The sequence below is a fragment of the Schistocerca cancellata genome, chromosome 1, assembly GCF_023864275.1.
Source record: "Schistocerca cancellata isolate TAMUIC-IGC-003103 chromosome 1, iqSchCanc2.1, whole genome shotgun sequence".
NCBI lineage: Eukaryota > Metazoa > Arthropoda > Insecta > Orthoptera > Acrididae > Schistocerca > Schistocerca cancellata.
Window position 1 is genome coordinate 203,006,651 of NC_064626.1, and position 22,954 is coordinate 203,029,604.

The window sequence follows — 22,954 nt, forward strand, 5'->3', positions numbered from 1 at the left end:
CATAGTTCATGGGGGGAAAAGAATAAGAGAAAAAAGAATAAGAGATTGCATCAGTAATTGCCTATAATGACACTTGAATGCGTAAATAGCTCCCTGGTCCATGGGTTGTGTGAGGCTGGTTGACCCTGGAGGGAACCAAGCCAATTTCACATTTTATAACATTACTTTCGGGTGGCAGGTTGATATGTCTAGGAAAAGGAGAACTTGGCGATTTCCTATTTTCATTTTGGCATTGAAAGAGCCCAGCCAATCTTCCATAACACCACTCACCATCTACACCTTTTTATTGTTTCACCATGTGACTAGAAGCTTACTGACATCTACGTTATTGAAACAACACAGTTTTTCCACCTTTCCAATCACCAGTGCCCTCTCCATTTCACCTAACATGTTTCCACACAGCAGTACAGTGAGTCTTTCCTTGGACATTTTTTTGCCGATGTACTTTTCACCTCAAACTGCTAGTGATTTTGAAGGCAGGGCTTGATAAACTTCCCTTTTCATCGGCATTGAATGTGTCTTTTGGGTCATAATTTACAATTAAGTTGGGCAGTATTGTCTTTCATTCTGTTGCTACACTTTCCAGCATATCCTTAGGTTCCTGAGACACTTCATTCCACACGACGTTGAGCCTACCTTTGAAACTGTCCAGCCATCCCATGGATGCCTTAAACTCTTAATTCCAAGCTCTTTAGTGACTTTCAGAGCAACATGGGTCCAGATGAAGGTAAGTTTTTTTGCCCACGGACTTACGAATCATTCACACAATATTTCGTTAATTCTTCATTTCTGGTCTTCTTCACCTTTCTTTTCATCTGCCCATTGCCTTTTATCCATTCGTCCAGAAGTTTCATAAACTTGTGTTTTACACAACATAATTTCACGCACAGAGAGTTTGTCTTTCTCACTTGCCTCAATTACATTAATCTTTTCGTTAAAGTGTTAAAGACACATACCGTTTGTTCGACATCATTTTACTGTATCTTTTAAAGTGCTACTAGTCAACTGAAACTGGCAGAAAATAATGACCTTGCCGCGGAAAATCATTGTTTAACAGAACAATACCCAACTCTGCCACTGCACACATTGCAGCAGAGTGTTGGTAGATGCACAACAATGTTCCTATATGTGCTGGCGTGCATCAATAATGAGGAAAATGAGAAAGCCGAAAAACAGAGCCCTGACGAACGAACCATTTCCCTTGATGTACTGTACTGACATTGAGTGTAACTTATTCTTTGCTGCACAGAGTGGATCGGTTTTAGGTCCACATCAGCAGCGCCGTGCTGCAGTGGACCACTTTTCTTGGTTTTGCACCGCTTAACAGAGGTGTTAAAAGTAACATCGTAACATCCTTGTCGAGTCATGAATAACTAATGAACTGTTACAGTAGTATTGTATAGGCTCTTTTCAGTGTTATACAATGAATTATTAAGTATGTTCTAAGATTTGCTTTCCGTTTCCACATTAGGCACGTTCCACTTTATACAAAAAATCAGCATATAAAAGTGCACTGAATGTGTCAGGACAGAAATACTTGTACTGTTCGGGCAATTTCTGAATTATATGTGTGCCGATTTGAGCAAGTTTTACTGTACAAAGTTTTGCGAGAATGAATGCTACTGTGTGACATAGCAATCGAGATGTGAATATTTATCAAGACAAGTATTTTATAAGCTTAATTATGTGAAATAAAAAATCGAAAGACATAGGAAACATTATGCCGCAATATACGAACCATAGTAGATAGTAGTTAGGTGGATGATAAGTATGGATAGGAAAGAATTATTTTATTTCAGGAGCGTATTTGGCATCATTTTTTGCCAAATTTGGCACTGTCTATTTGCTAAATTTACCGTATTTGCTCGAATCTAAGCCGCACTTGAATCTAAGCCGCACCTGAAAAATGAGATTCGAAATAAAGAAAAAAAAATTCCCAAATCTAATCCGCACCTGAAATTTGAGACTCGATATTCAAGGGGAGAGAAAAGTTTTAGGCCGCACCTCCAAATCGAAACAAAGTTGGTCCATTGTAATATGAGACACAATTTAGGTCGAATGAATGACGATACAGCTACAGTAGTTTGGTTCGAGTCGTACGCTTAGCAGTTAAGCTATACCAGGTAGTCATTGCTATGCGTCAGGCGCTCCGTCCGTATTTATACAGATATCCTTCCTTTTTCACGTGCTTCGTCTGGTTTGAATCGATTGCTTATTTTGCTTTGATGTGATAAGTGCCGTTTTCTATGTTACAGGTGTTTACGTCAGTCACTCTAAGCTGAAAATGCATTACTGTACTGTGTCATGAGTTGTTTGTCGCATTCTGATAGTGCGTGTTTACGGCCTGTCGCTGCTCGCGGCATGGCTTGCTTTTGTGCGCGCTACCGCCGCCTACAATTAAAAAAAAGAGGAATCGTCTCATTAGCGAAACAATGGCAAGAGACTGCTATTTGTAGTTACTTACACTGCTGCTTTCTTTGATAATGATCAACAAGAACCAAATCACAGACTGCGTATGATAGAACATGTTCTGAACGAGAGTTTGGCGAAAATTTTTCTCCGTTTGGAAATCTTTGCAGCCGCTTCTTTAGTACATCAAATTCTGCACAGAAATTAGTCACCTTAGATTTAAAAATCTAGTCAGTTGCCGTGCTTCATTTCTGACTGTATCACTATTAGGCATTACGAATATAAACATGACACGATACGTATATTCTTCCGCGTTTGCTGTTGTCTCACTCTAGTTTCGTAGTTTATTAGGCAGACAGGATTTAAATGAGATAGAAGCAAACACGAAAGAATACATGGAAAAATGTTTATAATCGTATTATTCTTATGGTGAAGAGAATACTGCATGTGATTCACATTTCATCAGGTTCCTATTAGCAACCATCTCTTCTCACAGGTAGGAAAAAATTCAGAACGTAGAGTTGGCCATAGTGACAAAAATCCCAGTCTCGCCAGTCGGATTTTCGTAGTACATTGAAATTCTGCTACATTCGAAGATGAACAATACGGAATTTGTATTTACTTCGTTGGATAATGTATGAAAATGCAGTGGTCGAAACTCGGGCGGAGAAAAAAAGCTCGTCTTGCAATTTTTTTTAATGTTATTTACTGACGCAGAGGTTTTGGCGCCAGTATTTATCTTTGTGCCTACATTGGATGCCTGTGTAGCGCTACATATATATGCGACGGCAGAAGTTAGTTGTGGTGGCACTTACCAACATTTTTCAGAACTTCCACTTGCTTTGCACTCGATTCTAAGCCGCAGGCGGTTTTTTGGATTACAGAAACCGGAAAAAAAGTGCGGCTTAGATTCGAGTAAATACGGTAATGTTGTTTTTTGGCTAAATTTAGCATTATTTTTTACCAAATTCCATTATTCTTACCAAAAACCGTGTTGTTTTTGCCAAATTCTGTCCCCCCATCCCCACAATTCGATGTTGTGTCAAACCAATTTTGTGTCTTCCCCCCAAATTTAGTATTGTTTTTTCTCCAAATTCCATGCTTTTTGTGGTTTTTGTTCTTGCCAAATTCAATTTTTTTTTTTTTTTTTTTTTTTGCCATATTTGGGGGTTGTTGGTTTCTTCCCCAAAATTCAGTGTTGTTGCTTTTTCCAAATTTAGAGTTTTTTTTTGTCACGTTTGGTGGTGCTGTTTGTTGGATTTGGTGGCGCTTTTTTGCCAATATTTTTTGCCTATTTTGGTGATGGTTTTGGCCACTGTAGTGCTTTTCCTGATTAGGAACTATTTACATCATCCAGTAAAAGTTCATTATGCAGCAAATGAACTGTTATTTTAAGAACATACTCAACCCGTCGCCGCCTTGAGGAGATTAGAAGCCAAAATACAATTTTGACACACAGTGACTATCAGTTATGAATAACAGTAAATTGCCATCCTTATTTTTCTAACATATTTACACATTACAAAATTACAAATGTTATAAAAATCGCTGATTTTGCTTCATTTCACAAAATATTGCTAATTTTCCATTATTGTTTTGTGGAAATTTCCCATTTCTACTGACGATGTACAGAATGAGGAAGTACAACACAGGACTGGCGACAAATATAATATATGAAAAACAGTGACAAGGAGACGGGCCAGGATGATACATCATACATTAAGACATCAGGGAAAAACTTTCATAGAACTAGAGGAAGCTGTAGAGAGTAAAAACTGTGGAGGAAGACAGAGATTCAGCAAATAATTGAGGACATAGGTTGCAACTGCTGCTTTGAGATGAAAAGGTTAGTGTGGGAGATGAATTTGTGGCAGGCCGCATCAAACCAGCCGTAAGACTAAAAAAAAACAGGGTAGAACAAGATAAATGGAGATGTCATCAAACAAAATTATGACATCACTACACTATATAGTAGTCAGATAAATTTTTCTAATCAGAAAAAAAATCTGTAAAATTTGTGGCATTAAGTTCAGAAAATATTATAACATTATTTAGAAATATTTAACAATCATAAATTCCCTTTTTATATCAGTGCATTTTCATGATACACAATGCAATTCATTATTTCACCATGCTCTGCTTTTAAGCACTTCACTATTGATACTTGCAGCTTTATAACATCGCATCACACAGGACATGACATAGTAGGGGTTAGAGGATGCATTGTGATGTGTACAATGTGTCACAGAATGCACTCAGCCTCTGGCAAAGGGGTGGTCGTGATACATCATTCAGGTGGCATGCAGCTTGACAGGCACACATTGATATCAGCTGTCCTCTAGGTGTCCTTGACCTGGAAGCACAAGCACTCGCACAGGTCAGCAACAGCTGGTAGGGCTACTCTCACCAAGCGGCACATCTATCACAGCACATGAGCACTGGCGGTGGACAATTGGGATATAGAAGTCATCAACCTCAGCATGGTAGTATACCAACACAACCACACACATTTTGACAACATCAGCTACATTTCAACAAAACCACTTATAAGCTGTGCACAGGCAAAGGTCATTAATTCACATCACAAGTCACTCATTGCTCTCCACTCCCGGTGTGAGCTCTACAAATAAGAACAGTATATATGATATTACACTTTCCATAGTGAATTTAGTAGAACTACCCAAACCAGCCAATGCACTCACGGGAGTTTCCTGAAAAAGTCTACCGACATGGAGATAAATATACCACGTACTATAGTCATATATGGAAGTTCCTGAACGTGTGAAACAACCATTAAATACTTGACACTATTATATTGCTGTCATAGCTCTTCTAAATTTTTGAGTTGATCCCTTTGTGGAAAAATTAGCAAGTTGATTGCTCTGGCAACCAAAACAATCTTGATGGAACCATCTTGTTCTGTTATTGCATGTATGAAACTACTTTACTCACTACTGATCCCTGGATAATTCCTGCAGCATCCATCCCATCCCCATGCGACACTGGCATCCCGCATGGCAGAACAGAGGAGCTGCATACCTTCATCACAGCGAATGAAACCAAAGCAGACATTTATTATATGACCGAGACCGCTACCAGAGATGAAAATACAGCTTCGTGTCTCTGCCAACAGTTGCCAGAATTTGCTACTCGAGCACTGCAGATCGACATCAGCTCCAGAAGTCACAATCAACAAACGGACTCTTTTCCTACGCTAATCACATGATCAAAAATAGTCCCAGAAGATCCATCCACCAACCAGACTTATAAGCCTGCTCACCACCAGCCAGAAGACAGTTCGACATGCCACCCAGACTATTAGGGATCTGGCATTCCAGTCACAACATCCATGCGCCTCATCTGCTGGTAGTCTCGGATTGTGAGGAGTGGTAGCTTCTGACTGTGACTCAAGGGTGTCATGCGACAGTGGTCTGGTCTCCCTGGATAGCTTTGTGATAATGCTGTGCCAAGCAGTCTCTGGTAGTTTTATTTCCATCTTTTCTTTGGTGGACTTTCTTGAGAGTGAGCCTTGTGAGGAAAACATTTTATTTTGCTATTCTTCTGTTATACGACCGGAAGTGAGATCCATACTTGGTTTCTTGCTTAAATTGTGTTTTGTTAAGACCACTCTGTTGACATCAGCAATGTTCTTGTTTATTGGTTTTATCCCAATAAAAACAGATTGGGGAATATCGTTCATGTTTTCTCTCTACTACCGAAGATACAACAATTCCCGTATCTAACATCCTCTGAATCTCTTTGTCTGTGGTAGGCTTCTTTAATAGAACAGAGTAACATGTCATATGATATGACTCTTGAGGTTTTACTTTAGATTAGCAAATTCACCCTCTCATTACCCCGGGCTGAGACTAAAATACACTTTGTCGGCATCACAGTACCTCTCTCAACTCTTCCCTTTAATGGTCAACAAGTTCTGTTAAATTACTTAATTTTGCTTGAATCTTTGCAGAAGCATTATTTACATGACACTGTGACTTCATGTTGTTATCTTCCCTTTGATTGCAGAGTTGCAACTTCCACTTCTGCTTTCACCTAATGAAACAAAGGTTCACATCCTAAAGCCGTCCACAATCTTCATCTACAATTCCTTTAAAGGAAATTTTAATTTCTTCTTCCTGATTCCTTATGTAAGGACATCATTCTACAAAATCTAATTGGCCACATCTTTCTGTCATCAAACTGGTACTGAAGATGATATCAATGCTCAAACATGGAACAACAAAAACTGGCTGCTCAAAATTTCCCCCGAAATTCAATATTTTAACAGAACTTGTTCTCTTATTGGTTTTCTTCAATTCCCAACTGTGATTACAATTTACCAGAAAAAACAGTCAATTTTAGACAATCAATGAGTTCTTGAAATAATTTCTCTGTTATTGTATTTGCCTACGAGTCAGAATCCAATAAGATGTCAACATCAACTCCACATTCTCTGGCTGCAAGTATCAGTTTGACGGCATCCTTAGTAGAACCCTCATCTTCCCTCAATAAGTCTTCCACAATGCCATGCCAGCAGTCTATGTGCATTGTTTGTATAACTATAGGTGACTCCATGTCTGTATGCTCAGTTTGTAAGTGGGCCACAAATTATATTCAGTTTTCCTACAAATCACAAAGTGAATCCGTTTCTTTGTTTCATTTCTGTTGTAGCAATCCCTCATAATTGTTGCAGTCATCATTCTCAGAAGTTCAAACTGATATTCCTGCTGTCTATCGCACAGTTGACTGTGGTCATCATATCTTCGTGATTCATCAGGTTCGTTCCATTGATTCTTTGCTCCACAGTTCCATTCATTACAATACTTATTTCACACTGCATCATTGCCCCTGTTTCTCTCATTGGAATCATTGATCTCTCTCTGCTTTTTTTCAGTGTCAAGGGCTCAAATTCGATCTCCCACCAAATATAAATATTCAATGTCTTTGTATCCTGTGAGAACACATCTCTCAAGGGTGTGCAATGGTAGTCACTGCATCATAAGAATATCTACGAATTGTGTGTCTTCAATAAGCTCATCTAAATTAATGTTATAATCCAAATACTTCTGCAAAACTTACAGATGGTACCATCACCGTGGCCATATGGTAGGGGTGGTGTTTACAATTTTGACCTGACTGCCTACAGTGAAAAAAGACTGTCTGTAATTCACTGAAATTATTGTAACTATCAGTGACTCTCATGCCCCACTGTGTGAGCACTGTCATTCAAAATGCTCACACAGGTAACTATTTTTTGTTTCTTGGAATCCACCAATGAGAAAGAATGTTTAAACTGGCAGATGAAAGCAATGGTATGTAATCCTCAAATTAGTTTGAACTAATGAAATATGAATTTACTTGTATTGGTATCAACAATCATGCTTGGTATTGTGTTCAGCTTAAAACAATATTTCTCTTTCCCCGTATTATTTATTTTTGCTTCTAGAATACGCTTGACTAATGTGGATTGCTGCATCTGTTCAACTTGAGTGGCTGGGTTAATGCGTTGTTCATGTACGCCAATTACCATTTTAAAGACTGAATGTTTGTGTTGTGAACAATCATTCTTTACTATTGCGATCTCCGCACTGATTTTACTTTGCACCTTCTCAAATGTGACTTTATTAAGATATTCAATTTCATCATTCTTAAGTTTTAATCCTTCAGCTTGTAATACGGGCTTGGATCGTTCAGCCATAACTTTGTTACATAAGTCATTGTGTTTTCCCATAAAATCATTGATGGGTCTCTTTCATGAATTTTCTAGTGCTCCTCAAAATTCTTGTGCATTCTTTCTGACCTAATTCTCCATGTGATAAATTTTATCGTCATTTAGCTGCCTAAGATCATTATTCATTGTCTTTACATATTTGAGCAACGGATTTAGACTCACCATTACTGGTCTATGGCTAAGTGTTGGTTTGGTAACCTCCATTGTTGAGCTGCTGCCAGTTCTTCAAGCTCATTATTCTCAATATTTAACTTACTGTTTTTGTTAACAAAATTTTCAATTCACATTCAGACTCAAAATTAATGGTTTGATCGCCCAGCATAGTGATACCTGCTACGCTTCTGGCAGTTAACATCGCTGTTAGCATTCATTATGAAGGATAGCACGTGGCCTGTTACTTCTAAAAGTCATACCTATTCACAGATTATAGTGTACAAATTTTCACCCTTTTCCAATGTTGTTTATAGCAAAGTGAAGCGATACTGTGCTGAACTGCTGTGCACTCACCATCTGCTGTAGTTATGCTGCATCGGTTGTCTCCAAAGATTGTGATGAAATCGTAGTCTGACACAATTGTTATCAGTTGTGTGATTCCCTTGCCTCACCTTGCTGAGAATTACAATTCTCCTTTGTGACAATGATTCATTGATTAATTAATAACATTTAGTTACCAGTGGATGAAGTTCAGAAAGCACAACAGCTTAGATGCAACTATAGATTTATTAATTCATTTGTCAGTGGCAATTATGGAACCAAATTATGAAATCCTGCCAAACATTCACTACAATCATGATAACGTTAAATATTTTTTGTATGAATAGCTGAACACACACTTCAGCAGTGTCCCATATCAACTCTGACCAACTCTGAATGATATCTCTTACCCTAAACCAAACTAAACTCCATCCGAACAGGCCATGAAGGCGCAACGGTACCGACCAGCTGCCATGTCATCCTCAGCCTACAGGTGTCATTGGATGTGGATATGGAGGGGCATGTGGTCAGCAGACCAGTCTTCTGGCCGTATGTCAGTTTACGAGACCAGAGCCGCTACTTCTCAGTGAAGTAGCTCCTCAGTTTGCCTCGCAAGGGCTGAGTGCATCCTGCTGGCCAACAGCCCTCAGCAGACAAGATGGTCATCCATCAAGTGCTGGCCCAGCCCAACAGCGCTTAACTTCGGTGATCTGACAAGAACTGCACTTCGATTGTTGAGATGAGAGAGGTTTAACCACACATTGTTGCAGCTCACAGAAATTATATTTATTCTCCAAATGACCGAGGTCAGCAATAATGAACTCACGAGGTGCAACAACCAAGAGTGCTGGGCTGTATGGAGGGGACTTCCTGATATGGAATGGATGGCAGCTGTTGAATTGGATGTGTTGTTGATGGTTGGTGGGTGTAATGTGGATGAAGGTATTGTAGCCATCCTTGAGGTGAAGGCTGATATCAAGGAAGGTGACTTGCTGGACTGAGGAGGACTATGTGAAGCGAATGGGGGAGAAGATGTTGAGCTTATGGAAAAATATGGATAGGGTGTCTTCACTCTCGATCCAGATCATGTAGATGTCATCAACGAATCTGAACCAGATGAGGAGACTGGAATTCAGGGTGGTTAGATGGATTCCTGTAGACGGTGCCAAGCAGGCACCTATTGCTGCACCATGGATTTGTTTGTAGGTGTTGTCTTCAGAAGAGAAGAAACTGCGGGCGAGGACGTAGTTTGTCTGATGATCAGGATGTCATATATTGGGTGTTGGGAAAGGTAGAGTTCAATATCAGCAAGGTAATGGGCACTGGTGAAATAATTGCAATAGTAGTAGTAGTACTAGTAGTAGTAGGACGAGGAGGAGGAGGAAGCATCAACAGTGATAAGCTTGGCTTCAGCTGGTAAAGGAACAGGAATGATGGAGAGTCAGTGGAGAAAATGGTTAGTGTCTTTTATACAGGGGTTAGTTACAGGTAATAGGCTGAAGATGCTGGTTCATGAGTGGAGAGATTCTCTCAGAAGGGGACACAGTAACCGGCCACAATGTGGCATCCTGGATGCTTGGGTTTATGTGCTTTAGAAAGCATATGGAAGGTAGAATTGTGAGGATCTGATGAGGTTCAGAAGACAACCATGGAGGTGTTTCTGGGGTGGACCTAAGAATTTGAGAAGTAGCTGAAAATCCTGCTGGATTTCTGGAATGGGGTCACTGTGGCAGGGCTTGTAAGTGGATGTAGCTGACGGCTGGTGGTGTCCGACCAGGTAATCACTGTGGTTCATAACCACAGTGGTAGAGTCTTGTCAGCAGGTAGTATTATAAGGTTGGGGTCAGTTTTTAGGTGGTGGACATGGGGTTTGGTTCCATGTTATCTGAGGAACGATGATGAGACAAGGTTTGAGGATAGGAAATTCTGGAAAGTTGACAGAGATGTTTAGGAGGCAAAGGGGTGGATCACAGTTAGATAGGGCCATAAACTGAGTCAGCAGGAACTAATATCAGTTTTGGATTGAGTCTGATTTTAGGGTAAGTCACAAAAAAGTGTTTCCACTGTGGGGACTTGGAGAAGGAGTGAAGGTCTTTAACAAGCCCAGCATGTCTCTATTTGGGAGTGGTGCAAAAGATAAGGAATTTTGGAAAGACCTCATACTTCTCTGGGGTTGAAGGTTTTGAAGGATAGGTTCATGCCTGTGTTGCAGGTCTGTTTATGCTCTATGTTCTGAAGGGTGGTGGGACGATGTTTATGATGGTGTGATAAATGCATTATGTCTGCCATGCAGGGTTTTGTGGCTATGAGGTGATGATGTTTAAATGTAGCCATCCATCCCACACCAGGAAGTCTCTTCTGTACAGCCACCACCACCAAACTGTGATCAAGAGACACATGACCACCCAGTTCTGAGCATGGTGCCCAACACAATGTTGTTGTTGTGGTCTTCAGTCCAGAGACTGGTTTGATACAGCTCTCCATGCTACTCTATCCTGTGCAAGCTTCTTCATCTCCCAGTACTTACTGCAACCTACATCCTTCTGAATCTGTTTAGTGTATTCATCTCATGGTCTCCCTCTACGATTTTTACCCTCCACACTGCCCTCCGATACTAAATTGGTGATTCCTTGATGCCTCAAAATATGCCCTACCAACCAATCCCTTCTTCTAGTCAAGTTGTGCCACAAATTTCTCTTCTCTCCAATTCTATTCAATACCTCCTAATTAGTTATGTGATCTACCCATCTAATCTTCAGCTTTCTCCTGTAGCACCACATTTCTATAGCTTCTATTATCTTCTTGTCTAAACTACTTATCGTCCACATTTCGCTTCCATACATGGCTACATTCCATACAAATACTTTCAGAAATGACTTCCTGACACTTAAATCTATACTCAATGTTAACAAATTTCTCTTCTTCAGAAACACTTTCCTTGCCATTGCCAGTCTACATTTTACATCCTCTCTACTTCGACCATCATCAGTTATTTTGCTGCCCAAATAGCAAAACTCCTTTACTACTTTAAGTATCTCATTTCCTAATCTAATTCCCTCAGCATCGCCCAACTTAATTCGACTACATTCAATTATGCTCGTTTTGCTTTTGCTGATGTTCATCTTATATCCTCCATTCAAGACATTGTCCATGCCCTTCATCTGCTCTTCCAAGTCCTTTGCTGTCTCTGACAGAATTACAATGTCATAGGCGAACCTCAAAGTTTTTATTTCTTCTCCATGGATTTTAATTCCTACTCCGAATTTTCCTTTTGTTTCCTTTACTGCTTGCTCAATATACAGATTGAATAACATCGGGGATAAGCTACATCCCTGTCTCACTCCCTTCCCAACCACTGCTTCCCTTTCATGCCCCTCGACTCTTATAACTGCCATCTGGTTTCTGTACAAATTGTAAATATCCTTTTGCTCCCTGTATTTTACCCCTGCCAGCTTCAGAATGTACTGCACTTAAATGACTGCTCAACAACATGTGCCATTTGTATTCCCCCCCCCCACCCCCCACTACCTCTGCTACTACCACCACCACTACCACTACCACCACCACCACCATCACCACCTCTTCTCAACTGCACAGGTGGGAACTCTCCCTACAGCATATCCTTGAATTTCATAACCCCTGGCCTCGTCCTTCACTAGTCCGTGTCCTCCGCCAAGCTATCCCCTTCTCTAATACTACACATGCTTTCTAGCTCAGCAATGCAGCTACATGGTCCTTACCCCTTCTCTAATTCTCTCATCCCCCCCCCCCCTCCCCCGTCTCAGTATCCACTCCAACCGGATTGCTCAGGTCCTATGCAGTCATAGCACTACTGTGTTGTGAGCTGTGTGTGAGTTTTCTACTTCTCAAGAAGGACTTTATCATAGCTGAATACTACTAGCATTCTTTCTCAGTGTGTGTCTCTGTGACTCAACACCTCCTCTATTTGGCGAGTAGCACTAAATCCTTCCCACAGTGTCGTTATTCCATCCTGGACTTCCCATTGTTTTACAGATATATGTCTGCTTCTCTGCTGTTTTACACAATATGACTCGATAGATGTCCAATTTACCTATTATATACAGCCATGTGGCATCTTTGGCCTCGGAACACATTGACAGAATTACTGGCTCACTGCATTGCTCATTCTCTCAATCTTGTTGACACAATGAATGGTGCAAATAAGAGATAAATTGCACTTCATATTGCAACTGAACAGAGGAGAGAAATACCAATGGGCTGTTATAGAATATTTTCATTTCCATGCCCATCCCTAGGAGTAGTAGATATATTCTCACAGTACTTTTACACATGTAATGAGTCATGTATACACCATATTTGGTTAAAACTGATCCAGGTGTCCCTGAGTTATGCTTTTATGTCATCCCTCTTCAGCCCCACCCTCAGCTGTAGGGTGCCCTCTTTTCATTATAATTTTGTTCCCACATTTCAAGTGATATGCGTGCCAAGCTTGGTAGAAACTACTTTTGCTTCATGCATTGCAGAGATGGGCTTGTTTGTCACTGTCTTTGCAGTCCCCTCCCCTTCCAGCTCCCCCCTAGATTTGAAATATGACCAAGACTGTTACAAATGAGCCTAGCAACCACAAAAATTACAGATTTGATACAAATATAAGTTTTTATCACATGTTTTTACATGTCACAGTTTCTCATCCCTACCCCAACCCCTACCCCTACCCCTACCACTACCCCTATCCCCACTCCTGTTCCTACCCTTACCCTTACCCTTACCCCTACCCCTACCCCTACCCCTACCCCTACCCCTACCCCTACCCCAACCCCCAGGGTGGTAGGTAGGGGTGTATAACCGACATAGTATTTTGATACAAATAATGACTCATGTATATATAAAATCTGGTTGAAGTTCTTCCAGGGTTATGCCTCTCCCTACATCACCCAATTTTCAATCCCAACCCTGTGGAAGGTAGGTGGTTCTCACTGGCACAGTGCTTCCTTTCAGAAAGTAAGCAATATGTGTACCAAGCCTGGTTGAAACTGAACCAGAGGTTTAGGATGAGAAGTAGAACATGCAAACATTTTTATAATATACATGGATAAAGATTAAGATTAAAGTGAAAATCCAATTATGACAATCTCCAGGATGTAGCCACGCAACATTTGTAAATCTACTGAAAAGCTGTCACAAATATGATCCCTGGAACATGCAGTTAACTAACTATGACAAGTGTCAACAAAGTGATGATTATTTGCCCATCTCTTAGGATTATAAGAATAAGCTACCAAATTCTAAACTTATAGTAGTAATAATTAACAAATTGCAATCATACCACAGATTCATCCACACAGCGTCGTTTTGAATGGTGCAGTATGTTATCTATTTGATCTTCTGCTGGCCTTTTCTTACGTTCTTCATCACAGTCACTTTTTCTGTATTACAAATAATATCCTTAATAGTACCCATATAAATATGTTGATAATAACTGTACTTAAATATTAACATATGTATAGAATATGACGAGAGACAGAATGGAAGGAAAATTACTGGAGAAAAATGGACTGAGGAAGAAATAAAATCATAATCCAGTGACAAATACAAATTTCTTGATTAAATTTAAATTGGATTTAAGCTTAGTAAATTACCCACATATGAGAATAAAAGAAACAAACAAAAGTTATGAATGTGCATAAGACATAGGCAATATATAAGTAATGATGATAGTACACTTACAGCTCTATTTGTCCAACCATGAATGAACTACTAGCAGCTTCCTGGAGTTTTTGTTCAAACAGTGCTTTCACTGCATCATCAATTTGCCTCCCTTCATTTTGTTCTAGGTATTTAAGAATTGAAGCATGAATACGATAAAATACCTCCAGTGCTTCAACAGCCAAATTTTGTGGATTATTGTAAATTATTTTACGTGCATAATTTGCACCCATTTTCTCCAAATATTTGCTAGACTGAAATACGGGATTATATATTACAAGTGCTGTAGACACACAGTTATTAATTTATAGATAAGTATTAAAGCATAAAGGAACTAACAAATGCATTGAAATGGAAGAAAAAAGTAAGCTAAAAATCTTAAAGGTAAAATTAGAACAATAAGTTTCTGCATGTAAGCAAACCGACAGCATGCTCATGTATTGAGAGAGTGGTTCCTAGCCTGACAAAGTTAAGTGTACTCCAGCACTAACATTTGAGTTATTCACTAACTCTACAGAATACTTTGAATGTCAAGATGTATCCTCTTCCAGAAGTCTGTTTCTTTTTAGTGCAAGAAGACTTAGGATACACAACATTCTATTTTTTTTATTTTTTTTTATTTTTTTTTTTAAGTGGGTGGTGTTCAATAAAACTTGTTACTGAAATGGCAGACTTACAACAGATGTAAGAAAAGTTGTTAGAAACTGTAACACACCCTTAAAAGAACAGAACTTATTGGGCCACTTTGCTGAGCATTACAATAAAGATGGAAAAGTAGTATTTCAAGCTCTGGAAATAACAGCTCAATCAGCAGCATGAACTTGTACAGAAGCTGATGGATCCGGCACTTCTACAGTAGCTTCCTTCAATCCTGGCTTTCCAGTCATTTAATGAGGCTCAAAAGGTCTGGAATGTGTACCAAAAACATTTAGCATCTCGTTTCCAGGCAAATGACACTTACTACCCTAACTCATAGGGAACTTTTTTTATTATTTACAAACTAGTTCTACTGTCATGAGTAAAACTTGGCCCCTTGTTTGAATCATCAGTGCTGCCCATAACCACCATTAATTCGCTTTTAAGTGAACATTGTTCAACAAAAATGCATGTTGCGTCCACTCACTTAAGAGTTCCTCCAACACCATAAGGCAACATCAGACAGTTACGCATCAAGGATCGCGGACATGGATAGCCGAGTAGGAAATGGAGGTTTATACATTATTGTGGAATATTATATGCACATTTATTAATATATGGCATGGTGATCAGATAGCACCAGACAGTGAAGTGTATGCTCAAGAATTAATACAGTCAGACCCTTCTTCAGCTGAAGTTTTGCATATTGTCAGGGTTTCCAAGATACCACATGCAGCTCAGGGTACCTTTTCAACAGAATACGTTACATCAGAACTGTCATCTTGATAAGCAAATGTGGCATGACCTAGTCTGATGTAATTGCAAAAATGTCACACAGTTCAAAATAAAGTACAAAGGGGAGCAGCCCAGATGGGCATTAAACTTCAAGCCATTGCAGTTTTCCAACTTGATCTTGGCTACATTTTCGTAGACTCCCCAACTGTTCTGATTGTTTTTCTTTAAATGCTTGGCACAGCTGCCCAAATTATAATGACATCTGCCAACAGTGTTTTCATCAGGGCCATATAGTAGAAGTTTGTCAGAGATGATTGAGTCTCAGCAGTCCGCTGGGCCACTGCAAATAAATGGCATCAGACATTCGAGGGTAGCACCATGCCAACTTATGCTGTCAGCAGCAGTTCGTGGTATTCCAATATTAATTCTTTTTGATGTAGGGGCCTGTCTTGATTGTTTATCATCCTATGCATCTAATGAGAACCTTCTTTCCTTTTTAGTGGCATATTTTTTACCTCAATGCATATGCAGCATATGGGTTTTTTTATCCAACACCAGTCCAATCAATACATAATGTCATCCCATATGCAGAGGAGGATTCTATGTGTCTTCAATATGTTGCTTGTTTTCTCCATGCCTGGCAAAGGCTTCTAATTTTTTTGCCCACACTGTGTTACGAGAGTCGACAATGCTGAAATTTTCCATAACCTGCCCAATATCTTCAGTCTTGTGGGATGAAGTTACAATAGTTCTGCATTACTTTGAGGAGTTACAAGTGCTGTCCTAGATTCCTTACCATAGACGAGCATCACCCATAGTCACTGTTTGCAAACCACGCTGTGCATTACACCTTTGTGTGGACTTCAAAAATATGGTTAATGCTCAGACAATTGTGGATTCATGACTCTCTGCCTCCTGATGGTTCTTTTCATAACTGGCAGGAGTCAGTGCTTCTCTATGATTGTTCATTTGAAGCTTATTTTAACTTCCTTTGGACAAGGGCTCTAAGCTCATTTTGATATTAAATACTCTTTGTGGACTCAATCAATATAATAGGTTACCTTTCTATGTTGCTGGCACACCAGCAACCTTTCTGAAATTTCTAGAACAAGCTGCTGCCAATATTCCACATTTTGTCACTTATCTGAATGATATAGTACTGACAGGAAGAATGCAGGAGAAGCATACATGAAATCTCCGGTGAGCATTTTCTATCCTTTTGAAAGTTGTTTTAAAATGTAACTTGAAAATTGTTCCTTCTTTCAGCCTTCTATTAAGGATACAAGACATATCCTAAGCCAAGAATGCCTGAAATTGACATAAGAGAATGTGGTATCCATTTCCCATATTCCAATACCAAAGAACACGAATGATTTGCAGGTTTCTGTGGGTAAAGTTATGTATTCTGCCCAATTTATCCTCCTAAGTACAACAATAGCCCATCCATTGAATCCACTGTGAAGAAAAGGAATCCCCTCTCCAGTGGTCCACAGATTGTCAACAAGCACTTCTTAAGCTGATGCAGTGCCTCCAAACTGCTCTATGTCTGGTACTGTATCAGCCTCATTTACCACTTGTACTAGGCATGGATGCATCACCATAAGGTATTGGTGTTGTTGTATCACAGAAATATCTGGATGGTTTGCAACAGCCTATCATGTTCACCTCTAAGACGTTGACCATGGCTCAATAAAATTATTCACTGGTAGAAAAAGAGACATCTTGTCACAGATCATAAGTTGTTATTGTCCACATCTGGCCCTAAGTCAGACTTGCCTGAATGGACACCAAAGAAGTTACAACACTGGGTGCTTTTCTTATCAGATTACCAATATTAAACTCATTTTTGTATGTTAGCTCAGCATGTGAATAAGATTCCCTTTGGATATGGATTATAAAGCTGAGAAACAGGAGATTGTTTGTTTCCACACTGATTCACAATTAGAACTGTCGGTGGAAGAGTTCCCCATACCTTCCAGAGATGTCGCAGCAGCCCTATATAAGGACCCAGTCTTGAGATAGGTGCCTAGCTGGCCACAAACCTATCCTTTGGCAGCCTTCACAGAACTTCTTTATTATTTTTCACCTCACCATGCCTTTCAACTTTACTAAGGTGTCCTATTATTGAATCAGAATGACTACCAGTGTCAAGCAGTGATTCCAGAGGTTCTGCGCTCATATGTATTTCCTCTCCTGCATCAGCGCCACTGGCACAGCACGCTGAACCCACCAGCTGTGGGATCAGATGCATGAAGGCTTTGCAGACCCGCATGTGGTTGATTGTGCTACATGCTTACTCTTACTTCTCATACATAACAAAAATGCAACAGACCACAATGGAAAATACCATTAAGGCCCTCATAACATATTATTATTATTATTATTATTATTATTGATAGATAATGGACTGCAGTGTACTTCTGTGTGTTTTCAGCAGTTTTGTATCTGGAATAGAATTAATTAAGTGTGTTACTACCCCTCCATCTCAACCTTCATCTAATGGCATGGTAGAACGTCTTGTGGGAATTTTTAAGATGCAGATGGGAAAAAATCTTGAAATCCACTCCTATTGATTTTGGACTGACGTCCTTCCTATCAATGTGCTGGCCAACACTGTTTCAACAGCGAAGCTTGGTGGAACTTTTGCGTGGACATCCACATTTGTTCCTTGCTAGATTTGTTGCAGCCTTCATGAACACAAGAAGGAATTCATTTATTTTCCTGAATTCATGTAATGGGAGCGAAAACTTTCCCCATGTTTTCAAATATCGGAGAAAGAGCATTATCAACCGACCATGGGTCACAAAATCAGCCTATTCACATCACCAGCAACATTTGAGAAAAGATTACAACATTAAAGCTGTAAGTTACACACAAAAAATGTAATATATACTCATTTCTGTTTTTAAATGCATTATAAACAGAAAAACAAAAATTATGTTTTGGTGTTTGCAAATGAGAAGTTGTAGATTGTGTAGCAGACTAGCTACCAACATAAATATCCAATAGTATCATGTAAGGTATGTAAACTAATGCATACATCCACTCTTTTGCCAATTGAGCTATAACTATAACTTTAGACATAATGTTATAAACAACACACAGCGCATGAGGTCATTAACACATATCTCAACTGTGAACTATGAATAAATGATGTATAATATTTTACAACAATTATTCATTCACAATTGTAAATATTCTGTACCAAAAGTTTCGCTAAATTTTAAAATGTAACAACAATTTCACAGTAAGGAATAATCCACTGAAGACAGTACAAAAGGTGCTGAAACATGTCTGGTTAAAACAAAACTGAAAAGATGTCTTCCGTAAAGTGGAATTCCTCATCCTATTTAGTGTCTACATTAAGTGACATATGTTAATGCGGTTGGTGCAAAAATTGGATACAGCAGCAGAAGGCCAAGATGAGTGCGCTTGCCAATAATCAAATGGAGGTAGTGCTTCCTGAGCACTTACAAACACAATGACTGGATTTCTAAACCAATTTATCTAATGAGAATTTCACTGGAAAGAGCTGATATGGAGTTCAGGTACATAGCAGCTCCAACAAAGCTGTAATGGTAAAATAGTATTTTTACAGTATTGCTAGGGTATTCTGGTGAAAATAATACAAAAACTGAGTGGTAACACCTAATTTCACATGCATGGTTACCAAGTAAATCCCTTGGCGATTGCATGTGCTGCACCAACAACAGTTTTTTCCAGGAAACAATGTGCAATGTAAATGGATCATGAGTCTGTTTGCTAACTTATCTGAAAACTATTCTGATCTAATTCAATTAATACTTTGGTCTCCTAAATCATCAGAAATGAATCCAATCAAGCTTCTTAGGGACACAACATGACTAAAACATCCACATCCAACAACAGAAGTCATGTCCACATCCACATCTGCCTAATGCAATGCAGTTACCGAAGAAATCTTCACCACCAAAACCTTTGTCAAGGCAAGGAGAGATTGTGCAGTATGGTGGCTCATCATCACATAATTCACCTATGTCATCACCAATCCCTCCACTGTGTTACATGGAATCTGAACAAATGGCATCTTCTTCTTCTTCTTCTTCTTCTTCTTCTTCTTCTTCTTCCTTTTTTTCTGTGATTAGTCCATTGAGTGAGAACATCAAGCATCAAGTTCAGCAGCCCACTGAGTGCTTTTCAGAAAAAGGGGCTCTGTGGCAGCACTAGGTTGCAACTGCTCCCTTCCATTCAATTCATTTCCATCACCTTTCACAACAACATTGAAATACATTACTCTACAAAATCCTTCACACAACACAGCTACGTATCTGGTGTCATTCACATTTGGAGAAAACCAGTAGTAAGCCATCTGTAAGACCTTACTAGGAGAAGAAGATAGAGTGCTTAGTGACAAGTACAAGGGTTTGTGTCCTCTCACTGAAATGGCATCACTGCTTACACTGATTGGCCAGAACATAATGACCACATACCCAACAGCTGGCATGTCCACCTTTGGCACGGATAACCACATTGACATGTCATGTCATGGAAGCATTGAGGCCTTGGTAAGAACACAGGAGGTAGCTGGCACCACATCATCACGCATAAGTCACCTAATTCCCACAAATTCTGAGGAAGTGGGTGATGAGCTGTGATGCCCCATTCCATCACATTCCAGATGTGTTCGAATGGGTTCTTATCTGGCAAGCTCAGGGAGGTGGGTGCGTGTGGGTGGGTGTGGGGGGGGGAGGGGGGGGCGGTGGCAGCAGCACATCTATTGAATCTCACCACTGTGTTCCTCAAACCACTTAATCACACTCCTGGCCAAGTGATATGGTGCATTATCTTGTCGAAAAAAGCCACTGCTATCGGGAAACGTGATCATCATGAAGGGGTGTATGTGGTCTGCAACCAGTGTACAATACTCCTTGGCCATCATGGTGCTTTGTATGAGCTCCACTGTAGCCATGGATACCCATGCGAATGTTCCCTAGGGCATAATGGAGCCACCGCCAGCTTGTCTCTGTCCTACAACACAGGTGTCAAGGAGCTATTCCCCTGAAAGATGACAGATTCATGGCCTCCAATTGGCATGATGATGAAGGTATTGGGATTCATCAGACTATGCAATCCTCTGCCACTGCACCAACATACAGTGCCAATGGTCACATGCCCATTTCAGTCATAGTTTCTGATGTTGTGGTGTTAACACTGGCACATGCGTGGGTGATTAGTTGTGGAGGCCCATCATTAGGAGTGTTTGGTGCACAGTGTGTTCAGACACACTTGCATTCCTTCCAGCATTAAAGTATGATGTTAATTCAGTCACAGTTTGACACCTATCCTGTTTTAGCAGTCTACCTAGCATACGACATCTGTAATGAGGGGTGGCATCCAACCCTATGCCATCTGGCCATGGGTTCACCACATTTTGAGAACACTCACCACAGCTCTCCTAGAACACCCAACAAGCCATGCTGTTTCCGAAATGCTCATGCCGAGCCTCTCACTGATACTACATGCACCATGCATATGTCGAATTAGTGGTTATTCCTAATGATGCTGCCATCACCTGGCTGGATTTATATTGATAATAGGTCAATGGTCATAATGTTCTGGTTGATCAGAGTGTCCACTAACAAGAAATAGTCATGCAAGCAAACAGAAAGGGAAATAAGAGTTTAATATTCCACTGACACTGAGGTCATTGGAGACTGAGCACAACGTCAAATAAGAGAAGAATGGAGAAAAAAAAGAATTGGTCACATATTTTTCAAAGGAACCATTCATGTGTTCATATTAACAAATTTAGGGAACCCTTAGAAATTGTAAATCTGGATGGTTAGTACTGAGTACAGCGCATTATCCAATGTGCCATCTTACTCAATGTGAAGCTCATGTCAATTACAACACTTCAACAGTACAATGAATTTCTTATATGTCGGGCATAAAACATACGACTTTCAATATTACAGTGTAAGTTTTTAAGAACTGACAATAAATTACTTTATGTAACTTAAAATTTGTGCAAAAAATGGTCATAGCATAAATAAGCCATAAAAAAAACCTCTCTTTTTCCTGAAATCTGTTCCATATAGCTCACTGACAGGCTTGGTGGAAACACAGTATCATACCTTTACATAATGCTCTAAAATGATTTGCTGGTCCAAATCTTTCTTCTCAGCAACTTTACCAAGCATATAATGTAACAGCCACCTTTCATCTTGGATCAAGCCTCCAGGTCCCAGGGTACACCAGACCTTTAATGAAAAAAGAGAGAGAGAAGGAAAAAAGCCTTTGAAATAAGCACCACGGAGATTTACAACAAAACAAAAAAAAAAGTTCCTTAGAAATGCAAGAACACTATGACCATGTACAAGCACTCAGTCATCCACACAATACATCTATAATTTTGACTTCTGCCATGTGATGAAAAAAGGAACAAAATTCTTAAAATCTGAAAAAAAAAATTGTGACACCTTTGAATAATAGCTACAACATATACAGAAGTTTATACATCTCCATTGAAGTACCCATGCTCTAATAAATAAAAATTGAATCGTTTACAGACAAGCCAGTACCAACTCATTCTTCACAAAACTTGACTGTTTTGAAGGTCAAAGTCAGTACCGGGCCCAAAATTTTCTCACCGAATGGAACTTAATGTACAGATTCAGAGGAATTGACAAGAGCAATTATCAATCTAGAAATAAACACAAGTGTTGCCTTCTAAACCAGGTGGCTAGAAAAGGAGACAATAAGATACGTGTTAAGTGAAAAAAAAACAGAAGATTCTAATACATATACATGTACAGCAGAAAGTAATGCATAATATGCTACAGTATCAACTACTTTACACTACTGTAAACTTATAACACTTACGGTAACTGTAAAAGTACAAGTACTCACAAATTACACTATTTTCTCAGAAAAAAATTCAAGATTGGTTTGCTGACTGTTATGGGAATGAATATATCTTTTAATTCACAATCAATTGTAACTATAGCATCCATAAACCCAGCAGCGACATCGGATGTTGAAGCAAATTGTTCTAAACTGACCAAGGTTGTAAATATCTCCTGAAGGTAGGTGAAATGGTATCTGTATTCTCCTCCTCTTCACTTTCTTCTCATGACCCTTCTCACACCTCGGTCACAGCTTTTAGCAAACCAGATTTCACAGAAGCATATATGGTAACACCATCATCTGCATTAATCAACATCTCGAAACTAATCCCATGGTTTGCAGCATCTTGCAGAACTGGCCATTCATCGTGTGGCATCGCCTAACTCGTAGACATCT

The 22,954-nt window shown here is 39.6% G+C and overlaps 1 protein-coding gene across 2 annotated transcripts in view; it reads right to left on the reverse strand.

The window, feature by feature from the left end:
* The window catches only part of LOC126168524 (calcineurin-binding protein cabin-1-like), a 254,871-nt gene that overhangs the window by 41,995 nt on the left and 189,922 nt on the right, over positions 1-22,954 (reverse strand). For both annotated transcript variants that reach the window (XM_049920564.1, XM_049920563.1), the window contains 3 exons: positions 21,787-21,912; positions 14,324-14,556; positions 13,923-14,022 (listed from right to left, as the gene is read on the reverse strand). In XM_049920564.1, coding sequence (XP_049776521.1) covers positions 13,923-14,022; positions 14,324-14,556; positions 21,787-21,912 — 459 coding nt within the window. The remainder of the gene's footprint in view (positions 1-13,922; positions 14,023-14,323; positions 14,557-21,786; positions 21,913-22,954) is intronic.